The 19050-nt window shown below is 43.8% G+C and overlaps 2 protein-coding genes and 1 non-coding gene across 3 annotated transcripts; 1 reads left to right on the forward strand and 2 right to left on the reverse strand.

The window, feature by feature from the left end:
- The first annotated feature begins 2666 nt into the window (after positions 1–2666).
- Positions 2667–2772, forward strand: LOC145599927 (small nucleolar RNA R71). The gene has a single exon (XR_014104173.1). It is a non-coding gene; the product is annotated as a small nucleolar RNA R71 (small nucleolar RNA).
- Positions 2773–11808: 9036 nt separating this feature from the next.
- On the reverse strand, positions 11809–13574 carry LOC145596896 (uncharacterized). Its single transcript, XM_081653087.1, has 2 exons — positions 12865–13574; positions 11809–11914 (listed from the first exon to the last, which is right to left on the reverse strand). Exons 1-2 carry the CDS (start codon positions 13572–13574, stop codon positions 11809–11811), a joined length of 816 nt encoding a protein of 271 aa, XP_081509213.1.
- A 2067-nt stretch (positions 13575–15641) lies between these two features.
- Positions 15642–16157, reverse strand: LOC145596898 (uncharacterized). The gene has a single exon (XM_081653088.1). It carries the CDS (start codon positions 16155–16157, stop codon positions 15642–15644), a length of 516 nt encoding a protein of 171 aa, XP_081509214.1.
- Positions 16158–19050: the final 2893 nt, after the last annotated feature.

Consider the following 19050-nt stretch of genomic DNA (forward strand, 5'->3'; position numbering starts at 1 on the left):
ATCAACTTTCTCCTACCTTGAAAATATGAATTTCCTATCTTACCTCTCTAAAATTCTTACCCCTTTTACCTCAAATTTCGATCGGAATCGAAAACATTCATGATAAGTGCCGCAAACACCTTCCATTCACCATGCATTCTCGAAGAAATCCAATCCCGCAAAATTCATCCTAAAAATCCAAACAAGTAGAAAAGTGAAAGAAAAGAAAAGGTAATAAAAGAAACAAAAACAAGAAAACTCAAAAATCAAAAAGAAAAGTTAGAATCTCCGGGTTGCCTCCCGGGAAGCGCTTGCTTAAGGTCCTAAGCTCGACCCTTCCTCCAAATCATGGAGGGTCAAAGAACACCACCTTCTTCATGGTAGTAGAAAGAGCAAATTCCTCTTCAACTTCTAGCAACTTCTCGTTGTTGCTCGATGAGCTTTCATACAAAGACCTTTCAAATGCAAGCTTTTCTTTCCTCAACTTCTTTCTCTTTCTCTTTTTCTTAGAAGCTCGTGCTCTTTTCTTTGCCTTGTTTTTCTTTGTAAATGGTTCTTCACCATCTAAACTCATAGAAACATCACCTTCATCTTGAGGATGGAGTTCAAACCAATGAGGAATATCAACTTCCTCCTCGTCCATAAGCTCGGGAATCATCGCTTTATCTTCACTAACCTTCTTGCAATCACAACTCAAAAGCACATCATCATAATTCTCAAGAAAATTGTTATGTGAAGAATCAATAGTGCATACATCATCAATAGGGCGAGGGAAATTAACACACATAATTTCTTTTACAAGGGACAAAGACTCATGTGTTGGTTTCAAATGGAAATTTTCCTCATTCTTACCAATTCTCAAGGTAACACGACCTCTCTTAACATCTATCAAGGCTCCCGAGGTGGCTAAGAAAGGTCTTCCTAAGATGATAGGGATATGGTCATCTTCCGCAATCTCAAGCACAATGAAATCAACGGGAATGGTGAACTCTCCTATATTGAGAGGAACATCCTCAACTCTCCCCTTAGGAAACTTAATAGACCGATCGGCCAATTGAAGGGTCATATTGGATGGAAGGAGTTCACCTAACTTAAGTTTCTTAAAAACGGACTAAGGCATGATACTAACACTAGCACCAAGATCACAAAGAGCATTTTGGAACAATTTTCCTTTGATTTTGCAAGGTACGGAGAAATTTCTGGGATCCTTCAACTTTTGGGGTAGGTCATTTTGAGTAAAGGCACTAAAGCACTCCCCTAGATTCACCGGTTCCACCAAATTGCAATCTCTCTTACCGCTCAAAATTTCCTTAAGAAACTTAGCATAGTTTGGCATTTGTTCTACAACATCGGTAAAGGGAAGAGTAAGATGAAGTTGCTTAAGCATGTCGATGAATTTCCCAAATTGCTCATCCAATTTATGCCTATTGTGCTTTTGGGGGTAAGGAAGTCTAGGTTTGTAAACCTCATCTTGCTTCCGCTCTTTCTCCTTAGGCTTATCATTGGAATCCTCACTCATCTTGTTAGGCTCTTCATTCTTATTCTCTTCACTCGAATCATTCTCCTTTTCACTATCCTTACTCTTCCTAGGAGCACTCTCTTTAAGGACCTTACCACTCCTAGTGGTCAAAGCACACATCGGTTCCCTAGAATCAACTTCTTGTGAGGGTAAAGGAGATGGACTAGCACAATCTTTCAAACGGTTGGCTAGTTGAACAATTTGGTTCTCAAGCATCTTTCCATGAGTAAATAAGACCTCAAACATTTTATTACAAGACAATGTGAATTCATTCAACATCCTAAATTGATCCATCATGAAATTTTCTAGCCTATTCAATTGGGATTGTTGAGTAAAGAAATCATCACCTTGGCTTTAAGTCTTTGGAGTAATTTGGGGTGGGGTATCTCTTTGAACATCATTTTGAAAATTTCCCCTACCTTGATTACTCCAATTACCCTTACCATGATTTTGGCCGGAATTTTGATTACGGTTACCATAACCTTGGTTATGATCCCCATATTCTTGGCCATGGCTTTGATCATTACAACAAAAGTTATTATGGTTACCACAAAATTCTTGGGTCACACGGTTACCATAACCACTCTTTTGGTTGTAATCATCATAGCTCCCATTATTGTGATAATTCCTATTCCCAACAATCTTTTGAGCATTAAATCTAGGTCCAAAATCATTATTATCATCACAATTCACATGCACATTCTCATATCCATCATATCTATCACAAGGAACATTGGGGCAATTAGAAGCATCACGATCATTCGTTCTACACATATCACAAACCAAGCATTCTCTAATCATGCAACAAGAAGCAAAAAGAGGGTTAGAGTAGGAAGATGTACCTCTCCCCTTAAATTGGGAGGGAAGACTAGAAGCTTGTGAAGGACTCTCGAGCTTGTTCTTGAGAGAATTCACCTCCTTTTCTAATTCCGAGACCATTGTGGACAAATCGTTAATGACATAAGATTGATCGGTTGAACAACTTGTGCTTGCCGACTCCCTCTCTACATCATGCCAATCCATGTAATTCCTTACCACATCGTCTATTACATCCACAACCTCTTCTTCCGTGTTGTTCATAATCGGTCCTCCGGCTCCGGCATCTAGGCTCGATCTACCTTGAAAGCTTAAACCACTATAGAAGATTTGGATCACTTGGTATGTTGGAATTCCGTGGTGAGGGCATTCCCTTTGGTAGTCCTTGTACCTCTCCCATGCTTCATAAAGATTCTCTCTAGGCAATTGCTTAAAACTTTGGATTAAGGCTCTAGCCTCCGCCGTCTTCTTTGGTGGGTAGAAACGGGACAAGAAAGCTTTTGTGACATCATCCCATGTCTTCAAGGAATTGGGCTTCACTTCTTTGTCTAGCCATTCCAAAGATCTTCCTATGAGAGAGAAAAGGAACAACTTAAGGCGGATAAACTCTTGAGAAACTCCATTGACATTGATAGTGTTGCAATATTTTTCAAACTCCTTAAGATGGTTCAATGGGCTCTCATTCTTAGCCCCACTATATTGTCTCCTCTCAATTAGGGTGATCATTGCCGGCCGAATTTCAAAGTCAATTTCCGGTGTTGTAGGTGGAGCTATGCCGCTCTCAAACCTATATGCACCGGGCACTCCTAGTTCCTTCAAGGCAACTCTTGGATGTTCTCCCATGACTTGGGATCTATGCATACAAAACACAAAGAAAATATTAGTAGCACTGCTACAAGTGTAGCCTAAAGTGTAAAATCTTTTTGTATTTTGCAAATAGAGTGGAATAGACTCAATAACAACATGCACTCAAAGCACCATTCCCCGGCACCATTCCCCGGCAACGGCGCCATTTTGATGGGATGAAGAACGTCAGGTCGTTGGGCTACCACCCCACCCAATCAAACAAAATTTGTAACTCAACTAACCCCTATTAAGTGTAGTGGTAAGTCAAGGTCGAACCCAAGGGAATGGAGGTCGAATGTATATTGCCTAGGTCAAGCTATTCCGAAGTCAAATAAGGGGTTTATAGTAGAAACTAGAGCTAATCCAGGTAATGCAAAAAGCTTGAACTAATCAAATGCAAAGGCACTAGGGGAATGGATCCACATGCATCAACAATGAAGTTCAATCAACTTGGGGAATCAACCAATCAAGTCAAGCAATGTGAGGGAAAACCGAAATTGCAACCAAGAGAGTACATCAAGCTATTCCCTTAGAGGTCTAATTAGCGTCAACTACATCAAACACTAGCTAGGAAACATCACAAGATATATCAATCGAGTAAATGTAAGTTACAAATCAATGGTCCGTATCAATGTGAACTCACAATGCAATCTAGTGTGAATAACAAGGGTGATCAAGCCTAATCAAGCACACACATGCACAAAATCAATCAACCAATTTAATTACATTATCAACTCAATCAATTTCCCCCAAATTAATCTCAATTCATCATCAACACATGCTTCACCACTACCCTAGCAATAAAACTACTCACAATCCATGAAAAACATCAAAATCAAAGCTAAGCTAATCATCATACCCAAATTCATCAATTGAAACCAACAAATTCAATCAAAATCAATCAAACTATCAATTATCCAAATCAAACAACAATACTAATGAAATCAAACATTAAATTGCATTAAAGAGTAAAGAATCCTTACAAACTTCATAGAAATCAAATCAAATGTAGCAATCTTCAATCATCAATCATCAAACCCACATTTTCTCTCTCTAAAATGCTAAGAACTAATGTTTTTCTCTCTCTAAAATCTAATCTAATCTAATTCTCTAATTGTCTAATTGTTCCTCTCTCTACCCTAAGATGGGTATTTATAAATACAAGGATTAAAAGAAAATAAAAGAGAAAAGAAAATAAAATAAAAGAGAAAAGGAAATAAAAATAAAAGGAAAGGATAAGAAAAGAAATAGAAATAAAAATAAGAAAAGAAAAGGAAGGGAAAAAGAAAAATAGAAAATAAAAGGGAAATTAAGAAATGAAAATTCCCTTCAAGCAAATCGAAACTGAGCTTCAAGGATGGGAATTAATCCCATGTGCACCCAAATCGAACCCAGCTGAACGCTTCATCATCAATCAATGCTTCAACTCAAACCCAGCTATGTGCGGCCGCATTCTTTAAATGTGCGCCCACACCTGCTGAGGTACAAATGAAGTCGGAGCTGCGGTGGTGCTGCCGGAGGTGATAGGTGGCGCAATTGTTACGGAAGCTTGCTGGAGCTGCGCCGCTGCTTGGAGTTGCTTCAATTGTTGTTGTTGTGTGAGGTAGAAGGTGGAATTGGTGGCTGTTGATTGATGCGGGAGCCGCGGTGATGCGTGGGTGGCTGAGTTGATTTGGGGGTTCGATTGGTGGCGTTGCGGTGGCTAGGAAAACAGGGGAAATGGTGGTGCAATCGGTGAGTGTTGCGGGAGCAGGGGAAGTGGCGAAGGTTGCTACTGGTGGCTGACTGGTGTTGTTGGTGTTTGCTGGAAGAGGTGGCGCAAATGGAGGAAATTGGTGGCTGAAATAGGGGGCTGCGGTGACGGTGGCTGCGTGTGTGGAGCAGGGGCAGCAGGGTTGATTTGTGTGGTGGTGGAGTGTGCGTTGAGGGGTGAGTATTGGTGGAGCTGATGTTGTTGCGTGGAGACAGCAGCTATGAGGAGAGTAATTGTTGTTGATGTGAGGAGTTGTAGCTGGATTGAGGAGCAGGGGAAATAAGGAGAAGTTCCTGCCTGCTGTAATCACCATCACCATCATCACCATGATGGTGATGAAGGCTCAACCATGCAGTAGCTAGCACCAAATTGGACTTGGAACAAACACCTACAAAACACACATAAAACCGAGAAATAAAATAAAGTGAAATAAAACTAAAACCAATAAATAAAAGTAAAAGAAATAAATGAAAATGAAAATAATAAAGGAAGGAAAATATAATAAAATGAAAATAAAATAAAGTAAAGAAAATGAAATGAAAATAAAATCAAATAAACTAAAGTAAAATAAAACTAAATCTATAAAATCTAGAATAAAGAGAAAACAACTAAAATAACAAAAATAAAAGAAATAAAAGAGAAAATACTAGCAAACCATAGAAATGCTCAAAAGCCGTAAAATAAGAGAAGAAAGGTAGAATAGAGAGAGAAAGCATAAAATCGAACATTTATTGAGCAAGAAAGCTATGAAAAGAGGATAAAAAGGACCTAAATGCTCATCAAATGTGTGCCATTTATGACACACATCAGTCGTCTGACTGAAATAACCTTGACACTCCTAGCCCCTCAAGCCTCTAGGGTGTTAGCGTGCCCTGGGGCTTGGGAGGTCAGGTAATGCTGTTGACGAGTCTGCTGCCCTATCGCGTGTATGGTGACGTTTGCTCCAGACTTGAAGAGTGAAGAGCCCGTAGAGGGGAATTTTGATCACTCCCGCTGAAGTCCGAGAAATAACGAGCTTGTAGAGAGGATTTTTGATCACTTTCGCTGAAGTTTGAAAATTGACGAACTTGGAGAGAGGATTTTCGATCACTCCCGCTGAAGTGCTCTCTTCTCAAATGGGTTTAAGGATTTTTTTTTTGGGCGGGAATCACATTTGCATGAGTGGGACACGTGTTGGCAATCCGGGCTGTCAGTTTGATTTTACTGAAGTGACATGGCGGTTTGGCTTTGCCTTTAGTCTAGCTGCCCATCTACTCCGTATTAATTTCACTGTCCCCCCTGTTTAACTTATTTCTTTTTACGCCCCCAATTTTTCATCTTCCCTCTTCATTATTTCGTCATTTCAAAATTTTTGCTCTTTGGTCTTCCTCTGTCAAGCGTCCTCGATCCTCCATTGTTGTGGTAAGTTCCTGCTTCTTCATCTTTGTTTTTGCTTTAATTTTCGCTTTACTTGCTTTTTCTCCTTTAATTCATTCTCTTTTACTGACTTCTTCCTTCTTTGTTCTTCTTAACTGCAGACTTGAATTTTCATCTTGCTTGGGCCTTTGTCTCCGCCATTGTTGTTGTACTCTGTTGCTTCTGCAACTTTTTTCCCTAAAGGTACTTACTTTGTACCTTTTGTTGTTTGTATATACCCAATTTTGCTTCTTTTTTCTTATTCTTCACAAGATTGTGCCTTTTGATTCTTTCCAATTGTGGCTGTTCCCATTTTTTCTCTTTTGTTGTTGTATTTGCATTCTTGGCTTTTTCCTACTTATTCCTTCATTGCCTCTAAACTGATTCGTTGATTTTCTGGTGCCCCATTGCTTTTTTCTCCTTTTGCGGGCTTGCATTCCTTTGTAGATTTCATAATGTCTGACGCCTCTGATAGCCAGAATATGAGTGAGCCTCAAACGGCTACAGGGTCAGATTCCTCCTCTTCCCGATCTTCTCTTTCAGGTGAGCGCCCTGCGCACACTTCTTCTTTTTCTCCTACCCCTTTACAAACTGTTTTGCCTTCTGATCCTTCCCCCGCTGCGAGCGGGATGGGTACTGCTGCGACTCCCGCTGCTGCGTCTAGGTCAGGTAGTAGTCGTCCGGTTGAGGGTAGTGCATTTCACCCTTTCCGGTGTAGACCCCGTCCCGATTTCTTTGATCCTTACTGTGAGCGGGTGCTTACGCTGGACGGGGTTCCCTTATCCCATCTTACCCGTCTAAGGATGCGCGCAATGCGCCATCAAGTGTTGGCTGATGCTGTTAAGGCCAATCCCCCTGATATGTCCCTTGTTAGCCTCATTCCCCATGTTCAGCCCTTAAACAGTTATGCTTGGCTTGATGACATGGCTGACATGCATCGGTTTGATCATTATGTAGTGCATGGTGGGAATACTAGGACTCCAACACCTTCTCCCTCCACAGAAATTCAATCAAGTAGGATGGCTGAATCTCCTGGTGATCGCTCATACTTCGACTGCCAACCTACTTACGTTGTTGAGCCCGTAGAGGAGGGAAAAATTGAGTTCTTCCTTGACGACAAGCGCTAGGGGCCTAAGAGCTGCGTGCTAGATTCCGGTTGGCGTAAGGACGCTAAGAGACTGGACCTAGCTGCTATTGGGCAGAAATTTTACGCTTTTGGGGAGGGCTACGAGCTGGTTCTGCCTGGTAATGGTGCTAAGTTATCAGCCCCTCTTCCAGGTCATATTGCTGTCTTTGCTTCACAGCTTGACTTGGGTTTGAGGTTCCCTTTAGACCCTACTTTAGAGAAGTTGTTGCTTGCTTTTAACATCTGTATATCTCTGATTCATCCTGCCTCCCTCCACACTCTGATTTGCTTGCTGTGGTTTCTGAGGTTTCGGAGGTACCCTGAGTATCTACATTTGTTCAAGTCTCTCATGAGCCTGAAAAGATCAGCCTCCGGGACTGAGTCAGGGTGGTATTATGTTGCTCCCAAAGAGAGCAGAGTCTTGTCCTATCCAAAACTTGGGCGTTTCAGGGACTGGACTGGTAAGTTTTTCTGGGTGAAGGTGCCTTCCAACTTTGCTGCTCCTCGCAACTTCAGAGACATTCGCACCAACATGGCTGGGGTCACAGTTTCTCCTTCCAAACCTGCTCGTGAGACAGAGGCATTTGAGGCTCTGCAGGGAGCGGGGACAAGTGACTCCAAATTTCCCAAAGTCTGGCTGCCTAACTGCATTTACATTGTGGGTAATGAGCAACTTTCTGCCATGCGTTTGTGTCGTACACATGAGTCTGGTAAGCTCTTTCTGTCTTTTGTCTTTCTCTTGTTTTCCTTCTTTTCTTTCTTCCTTCCTTCTCCTTTTTTTTATTCTTGACTTTTTGTCATTTTGTGTTTTTAGGTTATGACAAGTTGGACAAAGGCATGCTCGGGCTGGCTGATAACTAGAAGGACCCCATCACTGCCACCCCTGAGAACCTTCCTCAGCTCTTTGATACGCTGGAGGTGTATGCGGGCTCCCAGAAGGGTGAGGCGCGTTTGGCTCCCGCCGAGCTGCGGGCTACTTTTGGTACTGTGGCCACTGGTGAGCGTGCTGGGTCCAGCCGCGCTGAGCCAGAGCCCTCGTCTTCTATTGTTGGGAGTAGGCGTGAGACTCGCCCTGCTCCTCGAAAGGTGGCTTCTGAGTCTGAGGCGTTAGTGGCGCCTACTACTTCCCTTTATAAGTAGTCTGTCGCGGCTTCCGGCCGGGTGGCACCTAAAACTTCTGCTGTCAAAAGGCAACGTGAACAAGCTTCTGAAGAACCAAATGATACTGCCGATGATTTTGCTGACAGTGTTCTCCAATTTCCATCTAAGGGGATTGAGACCACTGCTGCGAGTGAAAAACCCGTGTCCTTTGCTGAGCATGTTCTGCTCTATCCTACTTCTACTGTTGATACTACTGCTGCGAAGGACGCTGCAATCCCTTCAGCTGCAGCTACTAATTTTCAGCTCCCTGATGAAGCTGCCATGGAGCTTCCAAGGATCCCGCCGCGTCCCTACGGGCTGAAGGGGCGGCTCCGAAGCGCCACCCGGGGTGGGCTCTCTCGGGCTACGGGCTCTCTTCAGCAAGATCGTCCAGTGATTGACCTGGAGGACGATCGTATGTCTTCTGCCCCTGCCAGGGATGAGCCTGAGGCGAAGAAGGCTCGCATCTCTCCTGGCCCAAACCCTTTTGCTTTCACATCTGCCAACACTGGGCACCCAGGTGGGAACATTGGTGGGGGAGATACTCAGAATTCCAGTGAGCTTAACCGCTGCATTCACCAGTTCCTGGGTGATGCCTTTGAGAACCCTCTTTCTGCGTCCTCTCTTTCTGCTGGAGGGACTTTCCGCCCAACTGGGGCCATTGAGTTTGCTGAGGTCCCCATTGACATCCATTTGCGCCCTATACTCTGCCCTTCTGGAGCTGAGAACGCTCCTTTTCGGCCTTTGATGAATGTGAGGCTGATGAGTCTTTATATGTAGACGACCCTCAGAAGGGTTGTATTTTGGGATACCGTCTGACTCAGGGGGTTCGTCTCCCTGCGGATTCTACGCGTAGCTCAATCAGCCTTCCAGTGGCTACTACCGGCCATGACTTGCAGAAGGTTAGTCTCTGCTTTTTGTTTCTCTTTTTCTTGTTTCAGCTTTTCTTTGCTTGTGTTGCAGCTGTTGTCTTTCCTTACTAGTTACCATATTTTATTTTTCGTTGTTGACTTCCTCTGTTAGCTCTTACTTTGGCTAACTCTTCTTTTCTGCCTTTACTACAGCTTGTTATGTCTGTGGGGGATTTGTCAAATGCTTTGCTGTCAGTGGAGAAGGAGTACCAGAACCAAGGCATAACCCTTTCCCAGAAGACTCTGGAGGCTCGGCAGGCTCAGGCTGAGAAGGATGCTATGGCTTTTGAGGTGACTTCTCTGAGAGAGAAGGCGGATGCCTTGCAGCTCCAATTGGGAGATTTCAGCTCACTCAGACCAAGCTGAAAGACTGCCAAGAGCAGTTGGGGACTTCTCAGGCCTGGGTGAAGACGTTAGAGGCGGAGGTGGCAGACTTGTAGGTTGCGCACGCTACTGCGCTGGAGGCTGCTAGGAGGGAGGCGCTCAAGTCTTTTGCGCTCTCTCCTGCTTTTGCCAAACTCCTTGCTGAACGCCATGATGGAGGGTGGGAAGCCGCGGCTCGATGTGTCAGCAGTTTGTATGGTGAGGGTGAAGAGCAACAGGCTCGCTTTAACGCCTTCTGGGCTAAGGTTGAAGCTGGTTTGTTCGATCTCCCTACTGATCACCCTCGCGCTGCGGGCTGCAAGATTCCCAATCAGGCTGTGCTGAACTTAGAGGTGCCTCTCTGTCCTGACGTTGCTGCAGCTATTGGAGTGGAGTCTCTGACCGATGATCAATAAAGGTTATGGCGGCTGTCACCCTCCTACTCCACTAGTTCTTCTAAGTTTCCCTTACCCAGATCTGTTGTAACTAGGTAGTTTTTATTACTATCTTTCGGGTGCATAGCTGCCAAAGATTATATTTCTCTGTGTATTTTCAGGATACTTTGTCTTTTGTTGCTGGGTCTGCCCAGCTTAACTTAAATATTGTATTCTCCTAACTTTACTTGTTGAGTGTTTCCTTGTCCTAGTGGACCAGGGCTCGGCTTTATTTGTTCTGTAACTGTTCTGCTTAATGTTTACGCTGCCTTGGTGGGCAGGGGTTCAGCTTTATAATGTATGCTCTTTATGATATTCTTCTACTGATTTGCCTGCTGTTTATTTCATTGTTTGCACATTTTCTTGGAACTAAGCGTTTCTTAGCAATATCCAGATCTTTTAGCGCTGCAGTATCTTTATTACATTTGGTGGGGCCTCGTAGGTTGGTCCTCCCTATCCCTTCGATTTGGTTGTTTAGCGCTTTTCTGCTCCTTTTGCGTTCTGCTGCGTTTCAGCAGGGGCTTTGTTATAACGTTTAAGGAAGAAGCAAGTGATTTCTATCCTTCCTTGTTCAAAGACTAAGCTAGCCATTCGTTTTGTCTCAATAAGTTGAGGAAGTCTTCTTTGCTTTTTGTTTTTTTATGGGATTGTACGAGACCTTGCTTGTTTCTGCCCCCGCTTTTTTCCCGGACTCCAAAAAAGGTAGGGAAAGAAAGCAAGGGGCAGCCAATCTCTTTGTTCCTTCCCCCCCCAAGGGGGGTTTTAATCTGACCCTTCCTTCGTAGATTTGCAGATTTCACCCCTACACACGAAATTCCACTCTCCTCTGTCTCACCAGCCTTTAGCACATAGCAGTTGACGTAGAAGAGAAATTTTATCTTTCCTTTTCTTCATGCTTCAAGTATTTCTGCACTGCATACTTCATTTGGCTTTGGCCAAAGGTTTCGTCTGCGTGCTGTCTAGTATACTTAGTTTAGCGTTGTTTGACTTACCCTTGCTGAGACTTGTTTGTGTCAATCAGCTTGTTCGTGCTGAGACTTATTTATGTCAATCAGCTTGTTTGTGCTGAGACTTATTTGTGTCATTCAGCTTATTCGTGCTGAGACTTGTTTATGTCATTCAGCTTATTCGTGCTGAGACTTATTTATGTCAATCAGCTTGTTTACGCTACCTACTTACTTCTTTTGTAAGGGCTTTTAGCTTGGCCGCTCTCGCCCTCGAAGAGATGTGCTGAATGGGACTAAAAAGACCTTAGTGTTGCCCATGTAGCTTATCTCTTCTTTTCCTCCTCTCTCCCCTGCTCAAGCTGAACGTGTCAGGCTCCCCCTCAGGCGTCCCTGAGGAAGTGCCCTGTTTTGCTTTTCGCAGGTGAGGTGAGGTTTTAAGGTGGGATGTCCTTGTGTTGTTATTTTGTGCTAGGGTGCTTCTTACCTCTAACACTTTACTATCATTCTTGTTTGATTTCTGCATGTTAGTATATGATGCTTGGGCATACTATATTTAAACAGATTTATGCAACATACTCCTCACGCAGAGGCTTGTATTTCATTGAATAGAAATGGCTTAAATGCCTTAATTAACATGACATAGACTGAGTAAAGTGCATCAAGCTTAAAGCAGCTATATTTCGAGCTAATTAAACAAAGTATTTCTTTAACACATCAGCATTGAAACTGTTTCTTAAGACCTGACCTTCTTGATCTACAAGGAGGAACGCTCCGGGGCCAACCTGCTCATGGATGATGAAAGGGCCTTCCCAGTTTGCTGACAGGTTTCCATGCTGATTTCCTCTTCCAACTGCTGCTGTCCTCCTGAGGACTAGGTCTACAGGCAGGAGCTCCCTGTGCTTGACCCTCTTGTTGAAAGCTTTTGAGATCCTGCTCTTCTGGGCTGCCAGCTTAAGGGCCGCTTTTAGTCTTACTTTTGGCAGGAAATCTAGCTCTTCCAGCATGCGCTTTTCATTCCCCTACTGCTCATAATGCTGTATCCTCAGGCTGGGGATTTGTACTTCCACAGGGACTACTGCATCGACCCCGTAGGCCAAGGTGAAAGGGCTTTTATTAGTTGCCTCCTTCTCTGTGGTCCTATTCGCCCATAGGACTTCTGGGACTAAGTCTGCCCACAGTCCTTTGTATTCTTCCAACTTCTTCTGTAGGGCTGTCAGGATTAGCTTGTTTGCTGCTTCTGCTTGGCCATTGCTCTGCGCGTGGCAGACTGAGGCACTTGCATACTTGGTGCCCATGTCTCCCAAGTAATCCTTTATGGTGTCGCAGTCAAACTGGAACCCATGATCGAAGACTATGCACTGTGGCACCCCGAATCTGGTGATGATGCTCTTCCATATAAATGTTCTGACCTGGGTTGCCTTTATGTATTTGGTGGGCTCAGCTTCTATCCACTTCGTAAAGTAATCAACTGCCACAATAAGATACTTCCTGCCCGCCGACCGAGTGGTGCAGGGTCCTAATATGTCCATTCCCCACTAAGCAGACGGGATCGGGCTGAGGATCGGCATCAAATCGTTTGCTAGCTGATTTATGACCGGTGAATATTTCTGACACCTGTCGCAATTTTTAACATACGCCAGCGTATCTTGTGTGAGAGTTGGCCAATATGCCCCTCTTCTAAGGACCTCCACTCCCAGTGCTTTCCCGCCAATGTGATTGGCACATATCCCGGAGTGGGCTTCTTCCATGATACCCTCTTGCTCCCATTCTAGGATGCACCGCAGCAATGGCTTTGAAAAGCCTTTCTTTTTGAGCTCTTCATTCATCACCACATACCAATTTGCATCTTTCTTCACCCTTTTAGCCTGTACTTCGTAATCGGGTAGCGAGCCATGAAGCTTGTATTTCAAGATGTCAGAGAACCAGGCTCTCCGACTCCCAATGCAGTTTACCTGCTCCTTTTCGACAATGCTACTTTCTTCTAACACTTCGACCATCACTGTTCTTGTGAGGCTTTGCAAAGTGGAGCTAGCCAACTTAGATAAGGCATCAGCCTGAGAGTTTCCTGCTCGGGGAAATAAGTGTATCTGGAAATGGACTAGCTGGGCTGCCAGTTCTTTCAGTTTGGTCACATATATCATCATAGTGAGTTCCCTTATCTCGTATGCCCCCTGCAGCTGGCTGGCAATGAGCTGAGAATCAGTCTGCAGGAGTACTTTGCGAGCCCCGGCTGCAAGGCTCATGCACAAGCCTGCTAGCGTCGCCTCGTACTCTGCTTCATTGTCAGATGCTTTGAACTTGAACTTGATGGCATACTCAAATATGTTACCTTCTGGAGACGTCATTATGACTCCTGCTCCACTCCCCGTTTGGGCTGAGGACCCATCCACTTCCACCTTCCAGACTCCAATGTCGTCTTCTTTCTCCTCAAAAAGGCTTCCACTATGAAGTCTGCTAGATCTTGTGCCTTGATGGCTGCTCTAGGCTTGACCTCGAATTCATACTCAGAAAGTTCAATTGCACATTTCAAGAGTCTGCCTGATGCATCCATCTGTTGTAATGCTTTTTCCAGCGGGTGGTTTGTGACGACCTCTATTATATGTGCGTCGAAGTATGGTTTTAGCTTTCTTGCTGTCGTGACCACTGCAAAGGCTAGCTTTTAAAATAGGGGGTATCTTAGCTCTGCGTCGGTCAGCACGTGACTCACGAAATATATTGGCCTTTGTTGTTTTTGTCTTTCTACCAGCGGAACAGCTGCGATTGTTTGTATTGATGCTGAGATGTATAACTGTAGCCTTTCCCTCATCTCCGGGCTGATCATTGTCGGGAGGTTAGTCAGATGCTCCTTGATGCCCTCAAAGGCTTCTTTCTCTTTGGCTCCCCACTTGAATTCCCTGTTTCCTTTCAATAGCTGATAGAATGGTAAGGCTTTATCTGTTGACTTACTAATGAACCTGGTCAGTGCAGCCATTCTGACAGTCAATCGCATGACATCCTTAATGCTCTTAGGCTCAGGCAGATTGAGAACTACTTCGACCTTCTCTAGGTTGGCATCTGTTCCTCTCTCGCTGATTAGAAAACCCAAGAACTTTCCCGAGCTCACTCCAAAGACACATTTCTTCGGGTTGAGCTTGATCTTATACTTGTTCAAGGTAGCGAATGTTTCCGCTAAATCCATGATATGTCCAGCCTGCGTGACGCTCTTGACAATTGAGTCGTCAACGTATACTTCTACATTTCGTCCTTTCTAATGAAGGAACACTTTATCCATTGCCTTCTAAAAAGTTGCCCCTACATTCTTCAGCCTAAAGGGCATAACTATGTAATTGTACACTCCCCCTTCAGTGATGAATGCAGTTTTCTGCCTGTCTGGCTCATGCAGGCTGATCTGTTGGTACCCTGAGAAGGTGTCCATAAAGCTTAGCAAGGCGTGCCCGCTCGTTGAATCTACCAGTTGATCTATTCGTGGTAGTGGGTAGCAGTCCTTCGGGCAGGCCTTGTTAAGATCTGTGAAATCAACACACATTCTCAACTAACCATTTGCCTTCTTCACCATGACTACGTTGGCTAACCATTTTGGATAGTCACAGGGTTCGATAAATCCTGCTTCCAAGAGCTTTTCCACCTCTTCCTGGTTTGCCTGATTTTTCTCCGTGGAGAAGCTTTGTTTTTTTGCCTGACTGGCCTAATATCCTCCTTTACATTCAGCCTATGCACCATGACCGCTGGATCAATTACGGGCATCTCATCTGCTGAAAATGCGAAAATGTCTTTATTCTTTCTTAGTAGCTCTATAAGGTGGACCCCCACTCCTGGGTCAATGTCTTTCCCGATTTTCACTGTTCTTGAGGGGTCACCTTCTGTGAGCTCGACCGTGACATGCTCCTCTGCTGGGAAGTGGTCTGGCCACTTCTTCTTTTGCAGGCTCAAAGTTTTCCATGGCCAACTTTTGTTTATCTGTTCCCCCATGTACTGGTCCTCCACTAATCACATACACCCTGCCCTCTGGCTTGCCATCTCTATCCCTGTCTCCAGCTGGACCCCTATAACCTCCTCCGCGGTCAGCTCGACCCACTCTATCCTTCTCCCTCCTTCTGGGAGGATCATCACACTGCTTAAATTAGGTCAGATATCCTCTCCTGATTAAGTCTTCTATGTTGTCCTTCAAGTGCGTGCACTCTTTAGTGGTGTGGCCATGGTCTCTATGGAAGTCACACCACCTACTGGTATCACGGCTTTTGTTTATCATCCTTGGGGGCCTCTGCCACTTATCATCAGCTTTTTTCACGCTGAATATGTGAGATCTTGAATGGGTCAGTGGGGTGTATTGATCAAACTTCCCAGGCCTTGGCCCTCTCCGCGGATCAGATCTTCTCAGCCCTGCAACCCTGTCCGTTTCTCTGCGGGTTTGCTCAGCTCTGCTTGGCTGGTCCACCATGGGGTTTGTTCTCTGCCCGGATGACCTCTGCCCGTCTGACTAGGTCCCTAGCTTCTTTCCTACCCAGCATTGCCCTGTGAGTCTCGTCTGCCTTGATGAACTCGTGCGCTTTACCCAGCGCTTCCGCGAGTGTTTTGAGGCTCTTACGCCCAGTATGCGCCCTGAAGGGTGACCCTGGCAGTAGACCACTCTGCATTGCCAATAGTACTACCACCTGGCTCATGTTCGGAATGGTTGTTGCCTTCTTGTTAAATCTAGTGATAAAATCTCTCAAGGGCTCATCTTTTCCCTGAACCAAGGACATCTGCTTGGTTGTAATCTTAGTTCTGTCCACCAGGGCTATGAAGTGCTCCATGAACATCCTCTTCAGCTGGTTGTACGAGTATACAGAACATTTTGGGATGGCGCCATACCATTCCGCTGCCAGCCCCTCTAGAGTTGGTGGGAAAGCCTTACACCAGACTAAGTCCGTCAAGGTGTAGAGTACCATATGATTCTCGAAAGCTGATATGTAGCGTTAGGGCGTTGTAGTCCCATTGTACTTGCAGCTCGGCATCTTCACCTTCTCCATGGGTTCCTCCAGAATCTCCCAGCAAAATGGGGAATCATTTGGAACAACCTGGATTCGTGCTCGCTTGTCTCTCTCCGGGCTGGGTCCCCCCTCTGCGGCCGTTGACCTACTGCGAGGGACCCGCTTCTCTGGGCTGATCGAAGTGGGGGTTATTTCCTCCACGCTCCATTCTCGGTTCAGGTTGCGAGCATCCAGCTCTAATACCTTTTTCCTCAGTTGAATGAGCTCCTTCTGCTCCGGGGTGAGAGTCGAGGCTTCCGGCTTTTTCAATGTAGGCTGCACAGCTGCCGTTGCCGATGATGGATTAGCTTCTTTACCCATGTTGGTAAGGACCGCCGTCATTGCAGCCAGTTGCTCCTTACTGCACTTAGAGTGGTTCTGCAAAATGGTTGGCATATTCACAGGCTGCGGTTTCTGGGTCACGGTGCTGAAATAATAAGTTCATTATTCGCATCAGTTAACGGCATTCCGTACTTGAAAATAAAGCTGGACCCTACCGGATCTACTGGTTTCGCCACTGCTTTAGCAGTAGCTGACGTCGATCTGATGGGGTTTGATTTCTGTGAGATGGTTGATTTGGGGTTTCCGGTGGATCCTTTTGGATCGTTAGTTACTGGGGGTGCTTTTTTTGGTGTCAGGTTGGTCTCATTAGCTTTGGACGTGGGTGTTTGTATAGTTTCTTCTCCGGCCATGGTGGTAAGTTAACTAGTCCCTAGCTCAGTTAGTGAACCTCAGGTTAGGTGATCCTATCCCCTTCTTTTAGCGCCAATTGTTACAGGTGTGGATCCAAGGGTTCTGCTGGGTGAGCTGGATCCCGTCAACTACCTACACAAGGCAGAACAAGTAAAGTGCCCTCAGGGGTGGCTCGAGGAACCCCCCTCCGAAGATTAAGTCAGAAAGTGTTTAGAGAGAGAAAGTGTACTTAGAAAGATGTATAGAGTACAATAACTTTAGTGTCTAACCTCCTTTCCGTTGTACTTTACCCTCTATTTATAGGCGTACTATCTCCTTCGTGGAGAGTTCTAGCTAGGTCAGCCCTGCGGGCTGGCTCTGCCGGGCTGATGAGCCCTTACCTAGCCGTTTACTCGGCAGTGAGTGCGCACCCTGGGGGCTGGGCGATAGTTCAGCGGGAGCTACCCTATACAATTATTATTTTGCGCGTCTCGTCTTTTTATTATCTTTGACTCGAATTCCGACGATCGGTTTCGACGCTCCAAGCTCGAATTACCGACGTCTAAATATTTAACACTCGGGCGACGAATTAATTTCTTCCGAATTAATTCGTCAAGTCGGTTCGTATATTTTGCTTGGGTGTGACCCGAAGGGTTCAGTCAAGATTAAGCTGTAATATTAATTATATTAATATTACTGATCGAAAGCGGCCTCCACCCAGGCAATCCGATCACTTGACCTTGCTGAATATATTAGCTTTCTAATAATTTTGAACCCGCTATCAGAATAACCCACTTGTTCGAAGGACACCATTCCTTTCAATCTCCCACTTGTCCTTCCAGACAAGTGTGCATTTAGTGTATCACTACTACAAAAATTGGCAAAGAGACCCATTAAAATATGCCTGATAGACCGCCTCACAACGGGTCTTTATCTCAGGGGTCTGTTTGGTAAACAGACCCGTCATTAGTGGGGGTCTGTTTTTTATGACAAAGAGACCCGTTGTAAGTGATGTCAGGACTGTTACATGAGTTATAAATTTAATAAGTTTGAAGAAAAAGAAACCCGGTATAAGAGATAGGGGGTCTGTTAAGTGGTACCGAATAGACCTACCATGTCAAATAACGGGTATCTTTGTCCTCTTAGTTTTTTTTTTTTAAAAAAAATATAATATTTTTGTTTTTTATTTGGTACGATTTTGGAGGTTTTTTATTTGATTTTTGAAAATTCTATTTATAAATTGGCAAATTATTTATAAATTGTAAATTACACTTTAAGAGCACAGAAAATAGCAACGGATTAAATTAAAATTGATGCGAGATACAATAAAATCCAACATAAATTTGCAAAAAAAAAAAAAAAAAAAAATACAAATTTACTGAAATTTTACAATTACAATAACACCATACAACAACAAGGCTTGAATACTCCATGTCCAGTCTCCTCTGTTTGAGAATTTACTATGACGAAATCATACAAACCCTGACAAAACAAAAAAAAAAAGACAAATAAATCTTGATTAATGAAATTGATATACGAAGTAAAACAAAACAAATTCACTAACAAAACAATATACTACATCCAAAACAATTATAACATAGTTAGTAAGTTACCCACTTGAGTATAATAAGACTGAATGGTGAAGAACACCAGCAAAAAAATACAACACTTAGCTCCGGAAACCTGACCCGAAATAGGACTATAACCAAAATTGAATATAAGGTGTAATTAAGAGCCGCATCATATGTAATTCATAAAAAATACAAAAAAAAAATAAATTTGTATGTACTTTTCATAAACTTGAACTCATAAAATTTGTTCAATTAAATTGAGAAAATTCTGAAACGAATGAATGATAAGAAACTTTATATAAAATACAATTCAAAAGTTTAATAACAATCAAACCACAAATATAGAGACAATTTAAACTGAAAATTCAGTTTATAGATCGATTACCTTAATTATAATCGGAATTTCAGTCATAAATTAGACAAAAATTCTTAGAATAAATGTAGTACATTATTGAACCGTCATCGAAACTTAGCAAATAGCGATTTTCTCAAACTTGGGAAAAAAAAGAGGATAAAAGGCAAGCATGTATAAGAGGAGAGAAAGAGCCCATTTTACCATTCTTAGAATA

This window comes from Chenopodium album, chromosome 20, assembly GCF_948465745.1.
Source record: "Chenopodium album chromosome 20, dcCheAlbu1.1, whole genome shotgun sequence".
Lineage (NCBI taxonomy): Eukaryota > Viridiplantae > Streptophyta > Magnoliopsida > Caryophyllales > Amaranthaceae > Chenopodium > Chenopodium album.